Source organism: Schistocerca nitens, chromosome 2 (genome assembly GCF_023898315.1).
Source record: "Schistocerca nitens isolate TAMUIC-IGC-003100 chromosome 2, iqSchNite1.1, whole genome shotgun sequence".
Lineage (NCBI taxonomy): Eukaryota > Metazoa > Arthropoda > Insecta > Orthoptera > Acrididae > Schistocerca > Schistocerca nitens.
This window is the reverse complement of record NC_064615.1, coordinates 1,069,297,455-1,069,311,120: the sequence shown is the minus strand read 5'-3', so window position 1 is coordinate 1,069,311,120 and position 13,666 is coordinate 1,069,297,455. Positions and strand designations below refer to the sequence as shown.

The following is a 13,666-nucleotide window of genomic DNA, read 5'->3' as shown; positions in this document are numbered from 1 at the left end:
GCAATGAGACGGTGGAGACAGAATGACTGCTTAAACGCGAAGCACTGACTAATAAATATCTTTCATGTTGTAGATTTACTTTAAATATTTTGTTTTCTTTCATTCGATTTGGATTTTGAACTTGTGCTGGCTTGATTGGTTGTAACTTGCCTGTTGTTTAGCTTGTGCTTTTCCAACTGCGAGAGAAACTAAATACATCAGCCTGCGAGAATAAAACATAAATCTGGCCCAGGTTTTATAGTCTTTCTAAAAGAAATGTGCAAACTGATTAAATCCTGATCTTTACAGTTAATATCTTTGTTTAATTAAAGTGGTCCCTATGCGTTAATGATGTGGTTAATAATGCTGTTTATGAAATTGTCCCTGTGCGTAGATTATTCTGCAATAAAAATCTTGGTAATTTCGAAGAATGATTGCCTATCGAAGTCGCGTGGTCCAAATGATACATATCGAACGTGTCATCCTAAATCGATTATGCGACTCTGGTGGCGGGCGTTATGATCAATTATTTGAGATCGTCATTTTTATCTGTTTTCTGTCGTTCCCTTAGTTGCTTAAAATTACATATCTCCGCGAATTATTTCTGAGTTGCCAGGGAAACCCAGACGATTTATATCGGTTGTGAGTGGGATGTCTGGTGTTCTTGACGTTTCTTCGGCGGATTCTTTCACACGGAAAAATCTAATTCCATGCTTATCCACCGTAGAAAATTGTTTGACTTTTTGTTGCGAATATGGAGTACTTCCGCCGGCCAGTTTGTGGCCGAGCGGTTCTAGGGGCTACAGTCTGGAACAGCGCGACCGCTACGGTCGCAGGTTCGAATCCTGCCTCGGGCACGCATATGTGTGATATCCTTAGGTTAGTTAGGTTTAAGTAGTTCTAAGTTCTAGGGGACTGATGACCTCAGATGTTATGTCCCATTGTGCTCAGAGCCATTTTAACCATTTTTAGTGCGTCTGATAAAGCACTTCATACTGCCTGGTAGTAAAGTCATTACAGACGGGTTTCAGTCCTACAAGACACTCAGAGCAGAAGGATTCGACCACGAGTTCGTCCACCACTCTGCAGAGTTCGTGTCTTCGGATGACTCCAGTGTCCACAAGCAGAAAATTGAGCGGCTGTGCAAAACTGTGAAGTCTTCCATTAAAAGAGAAAGGCGTTCAGGACAGAGAGACGAACTATACTTGTTTCAGTACCTCTATTTCCACAAGTTGCGTTTGCAGGAAAAAGTTTGTGCATGTGACACTTTACCCATATTCTTGCTTGATATGGACAGAGTTGACCCAGGCTATAGCAAAGATGGAATTGGTCCCGTAGCGTACACATCACATGGACTTTCACATGACGACAACACCGACGACGAGTAACGTAATTACAAGTATTTTTGTAACGCTCTTCTTTTGTCGTTGCTGTAGGGACCACCGTAAACATACTCATAACGCCCGCCATCAGTGTCGCATTATCGATTTAGGATCGCACGTTCGATACGTATCGTTTGGACCACGCGACTTCGATAGGCAATCATTCTTGGAAATTACCAAAATCTCTTACCTCATAATATAATTGCTTGGAAACAAGGCGCTTGCTGCTCTGTGTGCGCCAGCTGCAAATTTTTAACTACCGTTGCTTTGCTAAGAGCTTAGTGCAATGCTCCAGACAATAAGTAAACTATTTTATACGCATTGTGAGTGAGACACTCCTTTAAATAAAAATGATTTGCATTGAGGATGTGGACAGTGCTCTTTGGTGAAATATTCCTTTAACAAAGTGTTTTTAAAATATCTGGTATATTATTAATTGTATGAGTGTTACAACACTCATTAACACTGAAAAGGGTAAAATTGATATTAAACTTTTACTCTCACAAATGTTAGACAAAGAATTGGTAAACATAAAAAATACCTTACAGTGAGAATTACACATCTTTAAAGAAAAATTTTAAGTTCTCTAATATGGATGTGTCATTCAACAATAATTACAAGCTACGCGCGAACGCAGTGCTATGTAAATAAAATGTATTACTTTCGTTTTCTTCATACTATTTTCTAGTCTCAATACATCTCCTTTCATTCTAAATCACTAATTGAATTTTTTCCTCTGTTCCACAATACTGAAACACAAATAATTGTACTTAAACATCTTCTCGCTGCCAAGCAGCGATGACAAAAACAAGCACATCTTCCAGTGACACAGCTACTCTGACCAAAGACTGCACGCCAATAATAAGCAATACAAAATTGTCGCTTAGCATTTGAAACATCGAAAGTACGTACAAACTCCATAAATGCAAATAACAAACTTCCAATATATCCGTTTCAGTGTCATTGCCACTTTCAGGAGATGTAGTTTCGAAACTGTCTGTGTTCGAGCTGGCTATGTTTGAGTGGACGTGTCAATGTACGAGTACTTGGCTGAAGAGGGGGTTACGCTCGCCCATGACAAATACAGATAAGAAGTATCCGGTGAGTTCCTCGTAATCTGTATCAAGACGCCGCTGGTTCTCTTGTGACAGGAACTTGAGCTGAATGGCGCTCCCGGTCAACTTCACGCAATCGCCGGAGATGTGAGTGACGAAGGTAGCATCCTGTCTGTTTTCAAGTGGATTAAGGACAACCTAGGAGGTGTAGACGTCCTGATTAACAACGCTGCTACCTTTCCAGTCAACGAACCGATCGGTAAGGAAAATATATACATATCACTTCATATTTCTTAAAACATTGGTGTAAATAGCTGTATACACTTGTACAGGTGGATAAGAAACGATACGGCACATCGTAATTGGTCAACACGCTGCCAATCATTTAAAAGGACTGATCTACTCCCAAGCTGTGCAATTAATATCTGTCCAACTGCACAAGAAGTCCCTAGACGTGTTGTGTACCTGTAAGTTAATGATCGGACAACTGATTTCGCTGAAAATAATTATTCGGACAATACACGCATAGACAAAAATCCAAGAATGGAACGTAATAGAATTCAGTTTAGATAACAAAATAAATGACCGCTCGAAAAGGATGATCCAAGTTCTTGAGATGGTTGCAGTATTGAACTGTCTGTTCAACAGGAAGGAATTTTACATCGTCGTCATCACGTTCACTTAAGATGGGACAGTTAAATCAGTAAAACATTCCCAGGTGCCGTGGGCCCAATTCGAATTCAAATAGCGTAGCGTGGACTCTAGTCGATGATGAGTCAGGGTCATGGTGCGAACGGGACGTGAGCAATTCACTATGAGAGAGACGAGGGACGGTCGTGCTACGATTGGATCAGAATATGTCATCTTCATCATATGAAGATACTGATGCACTCCATGTTTTTTAACTCTTGAATGTTGAGCAGCGAAGAAGATACTGCGCATATCCATTCTGGTTGAAAAAAGTGAAGAAACATTATATATTCGACGTAATGAAAGAACTGAACATGTATCCCAACCATTTCCAGAATTTTCACAGTGTTTCTCAAAAGCATTTCTATACTGTGCTACAGACAATGAAGGAAAGCATTCAGAGAAAAGCAACGAGACTAGAATGTTTTGATTATAATATCTGTTTTTCATTTGTTTCTCATTTGAACGGAAGCATAAATGTTGGTGATTTTCTGAGAGATGTTTGAAATATTAGGGTATTTTTTCATAGTCTGATCATCGATAAATATTTCACTGCTGTAGACTAGAAATGACTAGCTATAGATAATAGTTTTCTACCATATGATACAGATTTTGCACTTATAGAGAGGAACTAAATAGTCTTTCACCCAGAAAACTGAATTCCAGTCATTGCCAACGCAGGGGCAATAGATTCCTTCGGTACAAGATGGGACCAGACGATTTCAACGATCTTAGTGCACTAGATGACGGGTTACGTAGAGGCACATTATGTCTGACTACGCATTTCATCTGACAATTCTTCAACACTAAGAGAAAGGAAAAGTTATAATATCCAGCAACCGCAGATATGTCAAATTATTGCAAAGAAGCCGAGAGGCACTGGGAAAGAAATTAGCCGATAGATAACATTCCAGTTATCCCTATCTCGTATGATAAAATTCTGTCAGTAAAAAAAAGTGCCGAGAAGAAAACCTTACTTGAGATGTGACAGTACACATCAGCTGAAAAACGGAATTTCGATCAGCATGTTCCAAGTGAATAGTGGATTTGCACGTCTGTCTGCCAAAACCCGTTGATTGAGGGCGGTAAATGTAATGCTGTCTGCACCTGTTTAGTGTAATTGCAAGAGGAATGGTGTTAAATTTTTCCGTATTTTTTGCAGCTGCTAGTGCAGATTTCTGCAATAAGTAGCACAGGAAAAGCAGAGTGTTTCAGCAGCACAACGTTGTAACTGCAGATTCAAAGTCCAGAAAAATAAAAAGAGAGTGATATTTTTTCAGATATATCTTAAGTAATTGTCTAATAACTGTTGTAGAAATATCGAAAATGGGGTTTTACCTCAAATACACTGCCTCCAGCAAGAAAGCCCAAATATGTAAGCATAAAATGCACAAGCAATTTGATAGGTATAAAATCATCTAGAATACAGAATACTTTAGTTATAGTAATATCTAAATACCATTTCTCATCCATTGCTCGCTGGAACACACACAATTTGTTCGACAATATATGATCGAAAACGGTTGCTGGATGTTTCATTGTTCGGAAGTTCCAGTTACGGGCTTCTAGGATTGTAGAGCGGACTGAGTACATAATACTCGTATTTTGAATCAGAACCCATGTGAGGAAACGTACCGATTCCGTGTTAAACCCATTTGAAAACGTGTTTGCTAGGTGGGTATGCAGCAGGGTACTCATGGTGGGCGGTGCTTGCATCAGATTGGCTGATGTCATTTGACGTCTATCCTATCTCTCTGACCTGGTTCGAGCCTCATTCACGCGCCTTTGAGTGTTAGAGCGACATGGTTGAGAACACGTTGGCGAAGCACACGGTAATGGATGATCCTCTCGTAGTCTTTCTCACTATCGTTACCCAGAACATCTGACTCCATTGCATACCCTTTTCGCCACAATTACGCAACGGCTTCGAGAAAGGGAACCTTCACCTTCAGCGGGCGTGACTGTACTGCTCCAAGGAGACGCCACGCACCCGAATTGGAAGAGGCCGTGATGCGTCACTTTGTTTTTTGTTTATTTGGTTACTAACGAGCGGATTTGTAAATAATTGTGAAATGAGTGATGTATTGTGTCACGGCTAATAAATGACTTGTAAAAGTGGTCACGTTACCAACACGTTTTCAAACGGTTGTAGCACGGAAAGGTACATTTCTGGACATAAATTCCAGTTCAAGCTATTATCTGCTCAGTCCGCTCTACAAATCGTAGATGTTTGTAACACGAATTTCCGAACACACGGTATAACTAACTCTGGCGCTGTATCTACCATTCCATACTCATAGTTTCAAAATTAAAGTAAGTCTCAATGCTGCATTAACTTGAAATGAGATTGTAGCTGACTTCATAAATCACTTACGGAAGAGAAAGATGAGCCACAAATTCGCATAGTGTGCAGCCAAAACGTCGAGTGTAGCGCGTCGTATCTCGTCACGGTCAAACGTGAAAAATATTACTTATTTACTCGGTACTGTAAATAGGTATCATTCTCCTTCCACCGTTAAAAACAATTTCGATATGTTATCTATATTTGGCACGCAGCAACCTATGTCCTAAAACCCGCAGGCCGCGGTAGCCATGCGGTTCTAGGCGCTTCAGTCTGGAACTGCGGGACTGCTACGGTCGCAGGTTCGAATCCTGCCTCGGGCATGGATGTGTGTGATGTCCTTAGGTTAGTTAAGTTTAAGTAGTTCTAAGTTCTAGGCGACTGATGACCTAAGATGTTAAGTCCCATAGTGCTCAGAGCCATTTAAATCCTAAAACCCACCAAATTTGAACTCGTCAGCGACTGTAAATATTCCTGGTAGTTTACTTATTTGCGAAATATTACAATAACTATGGGGAATAATGGAAATACACGTGTTCATTATCATGCTACGATGTCAGTGTATGTCGAAATATATTTGACGAAGATTTTTCTCAAAATCGAATGAGAAAAACGGAGAACACGCGCGAACCCCAAAGCAGTGTTTTTTCTTTCATTTTTACGCGAAAAATGAAGCTTAAGGGAAAAACACGAAGTCGGGATAACAGAATTACTTCAATGTTTGTATACCATTATACCACAGATATTTCTGCTACACTGGGTGTTTATAAATGATTATGGGGGTTTTAACGCTTTATAACATTTATTATATTAAACTTACAGTTATAAATAATATGTCAAATGAAAGAGCGACTCAAACAGTTTTACCAAGAACCTTATAAATGTTCAATGTGAGCACCATTTATCACACGGTACACATCAAGTCTATAGCCGAGTTCTTCCCAAACGTTGATAAGTGTGTCTTCAGTGATTGTAGCGGAAGCTGCTTCAGTCCAGTTTCTTAATTCAGGGAGGTCTGCTGGTAGCGGAGGCAAGTACACACGATCCTTGATCAAGCCCCAAAGGAAAAAAAACCGCATGGCGTTAGATCGGGTGAACGTGTAGGCCATGCAAAGCAAGCCCTGTCATTGGGCCCCTTGCGGCCTATCCAGTGTTTGTGCTATAGACTTGATGTGTGCCGTGTGACAAATGGTGCTCACATTGAACATTTATAAGGTTCTTGGTAAAACTGTATGAGTCGCTCTTTCATTTGACATATCATTTATAACTGTAAGTTGAATATAATAATTATCATAAAGCATTAAAACCCCGATATTCATTTATGAACACTCTGTATAATAGACGCGTAAAACGTCCCTTGAGATATTCCCGGAATTGCCAAAGTAGTGCACCTTACTACTTTTATTCTTAGGAAACGGCGATGTAAAAAATGTTCTGTATATGTCAAACCCTGGTTCGATGTGAGAGGTGGCCTGATGGGCATAATCAGAGCAGGTAAAATAAACAAATACAATGATTATGAAGCACGGAGGAACGAGCAGCCATATGAACAGACGATGGACCAACCATTTACTTTGCTGCATTCCAAAACATAAGCATGGACTGAGAAGACAACCTTGTGAAAGGTCGGTTTACGATACCAGAAAACGCTAGTGAGCAACACACATGTACACAGCTGAAGCCTGTAATGCAAGAAGAGATCATGGCAGTTGTTCGCTGCTTCGTCAACACGGCAAACTGCTGTATAAATTTTAATAAATAACCGCGCATGAGCAAAAGCTGAATGTGTGCAAAATTTTAAATGGGCGCATGATACATGCAAAACTCTCAAAAATTTCTATTTATCAAAATTCTTCCAAACACGTACTGATTACCAATGTTAAATTTCTTTTTCTGACAATCAGATGGCAAGACAGAAGACTGGAAGAGTATCCTGGACGTGAACGTGCTGGGTCTGAGCATCTGCACCAGGGAGGCCGTGCAGGACATGCTGAGCAGGGGCGTCGACGACGGCTTCATCATCCACATCGGCAGGTGGGTTACATCAACCCTAGTGCAAAGTGGGATCACCTGCTTTCGCGACCCCTCAGTACCACCTGTCCAAAGTGATATAGCCAGTTAACAGCCTTTAAGTGTCAAGTGAATTCAACAGCCACATCTGCTTTTGTTGTTGTTGTTGTTGTTGGGGATCTTCATTCCTTACACTGAGTTGTTGCGTCTCTCCACGACAGTCTATTCTGCGCAAGTGCCATCAACTCTGAGTAACTATTACAACCTGTATCAATTTGAACCTGCTTACTGTAGTCTGGTGTTTGCCCCCTTCTACGTTTTTTGCCGTTTACAATTCCTTCAGCTACCACACTGACAATTCCTTAGCGCAATTGGATGTGGTCTAGCAAGCAATCCCTCCCTTTACTCAATTTGTTTTTTGCGCCCTTTAAATATCCCAGTGGTCATCAACTGTCCATGCACAAGAACCAATAGAGACGTTGTGGGCTGGTGCTTCGAGTCGCTTATGTACTGATATTATTAATTATTGATAACCAACGTAAAGTAGTATGATATGAAGCCCCAATTGACTAGCCATGGAATGGACATGACATGCTGGCCACCGGTCCTCTAGGACACATCATAAAAAGTCGGAAGTATTCGGAATACTTCGTGTCGACTATTCTCCTTTTCATATTGCTGCGACCCTCAGAGACTCGATAGTTGTCACACTATAATTGCCTGTTGTGGTGTTGTTTTTTATGGTGTTGTCTGTGTGAGTTGATGATTAATGGTTCAAATGGTTCAAATGGCTCTGAGCACTATGCGACTTAACTTCTGAGGTCATCAGTCGCCTAGAACTTAGAACTAATTAAACCTAACTAACCTAAGGACATCACACACATCCATGCCCGAGGCAGGATTCGAACCTGCGACCGTAGCGGTCGCTCGGCTCCAGACTGTAGCGCCTAGAACCGCACGGACACTCCGGCCGGCTGATGATTAATTGCTTAATGATAGTACACTACTGGCCATTAAAATTGCTACACCAAGATGAAATGCAGATGTAAACGGGTATTCATTGAACAAATATATTATACTAGAACTGACATGTGATTACATTTTCACGCAATTTGGGTGCGTAGGTCCTGAGAAGTCAGTACCCAGAACAATCACCTACGGCCGTAATACCAGCGTTGATACGTCTGGGCATTGAGTCAAACAGAGCTTGGATGGCGTGTACAGGTACAGCTGCCCATGCAGTTTCAACACGATACCACAGTTCATCAACAGTAGCGACTGGCGTATTGTGACGAGCCGGTTGCTCGGCCACCATTGACCAGACGTTTTCAATTGGTAAGACATCTGGAGAATGTGCTGGCCAGGGCAGCAGTCAAACATTTTCTGTATCCAGAACCACCCGTACAGGACCTGCAACATGCGGTCGTGCATTATCCTGCTGAAATGTAGGGTTTCGCAGGGATCGAATGAAGGGTAAAGCCACGGGTCGTAACACATCTGAAATGTAACGTCCACTGTTCAAAGTGCCGTCAATGCGAACAAGAGGTGACCGAGACGTGTAACCAATGGCACCCCACACCATCACGCCGGGTGATACACCAGTATGGCGATGACGAATACACGCTTCCATTGAGCGTTCACCGCGATGTCGCCAAACACGGATGCGACCATCATGATGCTGTAAACAGAACCTGGATTCATCCGAAAAAATGACGTTTTGCCATTCGTGCACCCAGGTTCGTCGTCTGTGATGCAGCGCCAAGGTTAACCGCAGCCATGGCCTCCGAGCCGATAGTCCATGCTGCTGCAAACGTAGCCGAACTGTTCGTGCAGATGGTTTTTGTCTTGCAAACGACCCCATCTGTTGATTCAGGGATCGAGACGTGGCTGCACGAACCTTCACAGTCATGCGGATAAGATGCCTGTCATCTCGACTGCTAGTGATACGAGGCCGTTGGGATCCAGCACGGCGTACCGTGTTACCCTCCTGAACCCACAGATTACATATTCTGCTAACAGTCATTGGATCTCGACCAACGCGAGCAGCAATATCGCGATACGATAAGCTGCAATCCGACCTTTATCAAAGACGGAAACGTGATGGTACGCATTTCTCCTCCTTGAACGAGGCATCACAACAACGTTTCACCAGGCAAAGCCGGCCAACTGCTGTTAGTGTATGAGAAATCGGTTGGAAACTTTCCTCATGTCAACACGTTGTAGGTGTCGCCACCGGCGGCAACCTTGTGTGAATGCTCTGAAAAGCTAATCATTTGCATATCGCAGCATTTTCATCCTGTCGGTTAAGTTTCGCGTCTGTAGCACGTCATCTTTGTGGTGTAGCAATTTTAATGGCCAGTAGTGTAATTTGACTTATATATGAAAGCATTATGCAATCTGACACCAGATCACAAATGTTTACCGAATGTTCTGAATGTCTTTTTCTTCTACTCCTTGCTTTGTATTATAACAGCCTTAATTTAACTTGATATCCCTTCCTACAAATATGTACCATATTTAAAGGCGGCTGTCTCTACAATGCGCAATCAGGAATCCATGATACATCCTTCTGAAATTTATACACTTACGTTCAGAAAAAAAAAAAAAAAAAAAAAAACAGAACACTCTGAACTACCAGAGATAGGACGTTCATATTTACAGGAATTGTACATTAGGATGTCCTGCAGAAACGATTACAATTTGAAGGCGCGGGTTGAAGGTCAATAACGATATCGTGGCGCAACACCACTCACCGTTAAAACGTGCCTGAGGCTCTCGTTGTCGCTATAAACTGAAGGTAATGGATCAGTGTGACTTGAGCAGACATATGCGCGGACCTTTCCGTGAAATCAGTGACTTTGGCAGCTGCGGCTCTTGCAGGACGAAGTGTTTTAGCAGTGCAACGGATATTTGCACAATGTTTCACGGAAGGCCGTGCAACACGACCGACGAGGTGGGTCAGCTCGCATCGCACCATGCAGACCATCCTCCACCCCCCCCCCCCCCCACACCGAGAAGATCGACACCTCATCCAAATGGCATTGTAGGACATATCTGCGTCCTCCTCTGCCGTGGCGCAACAGTGGAACAGTGGAACACATCATATACTATCAGGTCTGACAGTCCGTCGCCGGTTATTACGGCATGGGTTACGTGCTCGTCATCCACTTTTCCACCTACCTTTGACGAATGTGCAGAAACGTGCTATACGGCAATGGTGTGTGGTACGACGTCATTGGGGACAGGAATGGCACCAGATAGCGTTTTTGGTCGAATCCAGGTTCCGTTTGTTTGAAAATGATGGCCCCATTTAGTTTCGCAGCAGACAGTGGGAGCTGTATTCGCCCAAGACATACAGTGCCAACTCAAGGCCTTATGGTGTGGGGTGCTATTGGGTACATCCACAAACCACAGTTGGTGCATGTCCAAGGCACTGTGACCGATGTGACCTATGTGAAAGACACCCAGTGACTCGTAGCCATGCCCTTTCTGGACAACACCCCAGACGCCATTTTTCAGCAAAACATTGCACGACCACATGTTGCTGTACGAACATACGTCTGTTTGGTATCACAGGACGTCAGCCTTTCTCCCTGGCCCAGCAGATCACCCGACTTGTTGCCAATCGAAAATGTGTGGGATATGGTGAAACGAAGTGTGCAGCACTGTGACCCAATGCCAAGCATCACAGGTGAACTTTGGAACCAGGTGAATGCAGCATAGATGACTATACCACAGGACGCCATTCACGCCTTATACGCACTGATGCCATCACATATGGTACAAGTTATCAGGGCTCATGACGAACCTGGTGCCTATTAGACACATGCTGAACCTGAACTCCTAATAATTTCTGTAGAACACACTAATGTACATGTCCTGTGAATATGAATGTCCTTTCTCTAGTCATTCAAGGCATTCTGTTTTTTTTCTGACCATGTACCATAGCAGCTCTTCGGTATGAGTTGCGCACATCTGTGACTTGTCAGTTCTGGAAGGGAAACAATGAAACACTTCCCCTCGCACATCGTATAACCCCAAAGTGGCCGCGCTAATTACCCATCTGCTTCTGAGGTGAGCAGTCAAATGTTCTTACTGTTATCTCTTGGCCAAATTCTTCAACATCAACTAAAATATAGCACATGTTAAAAATTACTGCCTTTTTAAGTATTTTTGTTACTGAGCAGGAAAACAACGCTCTGAAGTTGACGTTTTTGAATTAGCTGCTAGATGCATATCATTATTAAGTATAGCCAACGACAGAAGGGCCACACTAACACTTGATTCAGACTGCATGCGACGCGTAAGCTGCACTTTGTCGATCACTGAAGTATCTGATTTACCCATCCAGTTTTCAGCGGTTTTAAATAGTACAACAACCTAAAAGTCTGTATTGTCTTCGTGTCTATACTGTTTATCATCGACGTTTTACATCTGTACAAGACTGTACTCAAGATAAACGCATAAGATTCCTTTACACAGTTCTGTTTTTCAGGAACACTTGGCTCCTGGACCTGTGCAGGGTGTAATGGGTATTAAGTGCAAATATTTAAATATGTGGTACCTTAACATGTACACACGTCGGTGTGATGCTTGCTTATTTCTGTGTCGAACAGTCTTCCCACAAACAAGTCACAAAATTTACTACCTGATGCTTTCTGCATGGACGTACTGCAACACTAATGAACAACGCCTGTCAGTACAGACTAACTGTTTTGCATCCACGTGTCCACGCTTCAAGACTTGACCTGCTGCCCAGGGGAAGAAAAGCATTAATGGCTTGTCCTTTCCACATGTACTTGGAGGTACTAACCAACATAAAAACATATGAGTTGTAATGGCTATAATTATTAGTCTGCAAATGATGTAAATACTGATGTAATGATGTTCAGTACACTTTCCTAAACCACCAACAAAAATATCTGCACTTATACGCCCTGCACCCTGTATTTATTAAGATTTTTGTTTGTTTCATTGTCCTCTACTAGCTGCATTCGTTTGTAGCTATAATAGTTAAACACTTTTATACTTGGACTACTGTAATGGGCCTGTCTTGGTTCTGATAACACATTCACCATCCAGTTCACAGTATTTCATCAGCAGTTCTATTCTGTTTTTTATTATTGGTCCTACTCCTTCATTACCCTTATTTCCTCTAGTGTTGATAAGCCAGTATTTACCTGACCAGCAGTACTGTAGTTCCTTGTGTTGAACTTCCTTCATTCCCATTATATATGACTTCAGCCTGTCCATTTCCTTATCCCAAAGAGTGGAAAATTCGATTAGTATTTAATCTCACTGACTGCCTGAAGCATTCTGGGCTGATACAAGCCATCTACAAGACTAATATCTGGGGATGGCTTTTAGCATATGGAACTCAGACCACAAGTTTGTTGGAGGCTCCAGTGAAACACAAAAAGCCTACATCAGTATTGTTTCTGAGTAATCATGTGACTGGTTTCACAATAATGTAAGAGCCACAAGTCACTGGAAAAACTGTAAAAATGAACACTTGTAGATTACATTCGAGTAGGAACTCATCAACAGCGATGAGAGTTGTTTATCAGATTCGTTGACAGTCGTCCCTTAGATATAAATAAGTACGAGAACTTGCTTAACAATGGCGCCAGAAGTGTAAAGTAACATATTTGAGTTTCAGGACTGCGTAGTTCAATCAATAGATCTCGTGTCACATACAAGTTTGTTGAAAGAAGTGCAGTCAAGACATATCTGAATCATCATCATCATGATGTTGTACAGCTTCCTACTACTCGCAGAGTATCTTGGATTACAGCCACTTCCATTTCCTCCAGTCTTCCCAACACCTCTCAGTTCTTACCCTGGCCTCGTTTTCTCCACTCTCCTGAACGCTTTCTTCCACACGTTTTAATTTCATTGTCCCTTAGCCTTCCACCTGATCTCTTGCCAGAGAATAATGTTTGCCACACGTGATATTTTCGGTAATGCCACACCTGCTCGCCATGTCGTCTTAAGCGGTGAACACCTCTGGGAGATCAGCGTTCGCTTGCTGGGTATGAGCTTGGTGAACCTGCGTCTCCTGAGCTGGGAAATGGTGAGCGCCGCCAGTCCTCTGGAACTGTAAGCTGTGGACATGATTCAGCTGTCACCGTGCAGCGTTGCAGTGGAACGCTTTCTGTCACAGGGAATGAGGATCTCGGTTTAACCGCCCTGTTCGCTTGGATGTTACA

General features: G+C 42.4%; 1 protein-coding gene across 1 annotated transcript in view; it reads left to right on the top strand.

Moving 5' to 3' along the window:
* Positions 1–13,666, top strand: part of LOC126235548 (farnesol dehydrogenase-like) — a 75,762-nt gene that overhangs the window by 12,697 nt on the left and 49,399 nt on the right. Inside the window, exons 2-3 of the mRNA XM_049944265.1 lie at positions 2,513–2,675; positions 7,352–7,481. Of these exons, the coding sequence (XP_049800222.1) occupies positions 2,513–2,675; positions 7,352–7,481 (293 nt within the window). The remainder of the gene's footprint in view (positions 1–2,512; positions 2,676–7,351; positions 7,482–13,666) is intronic.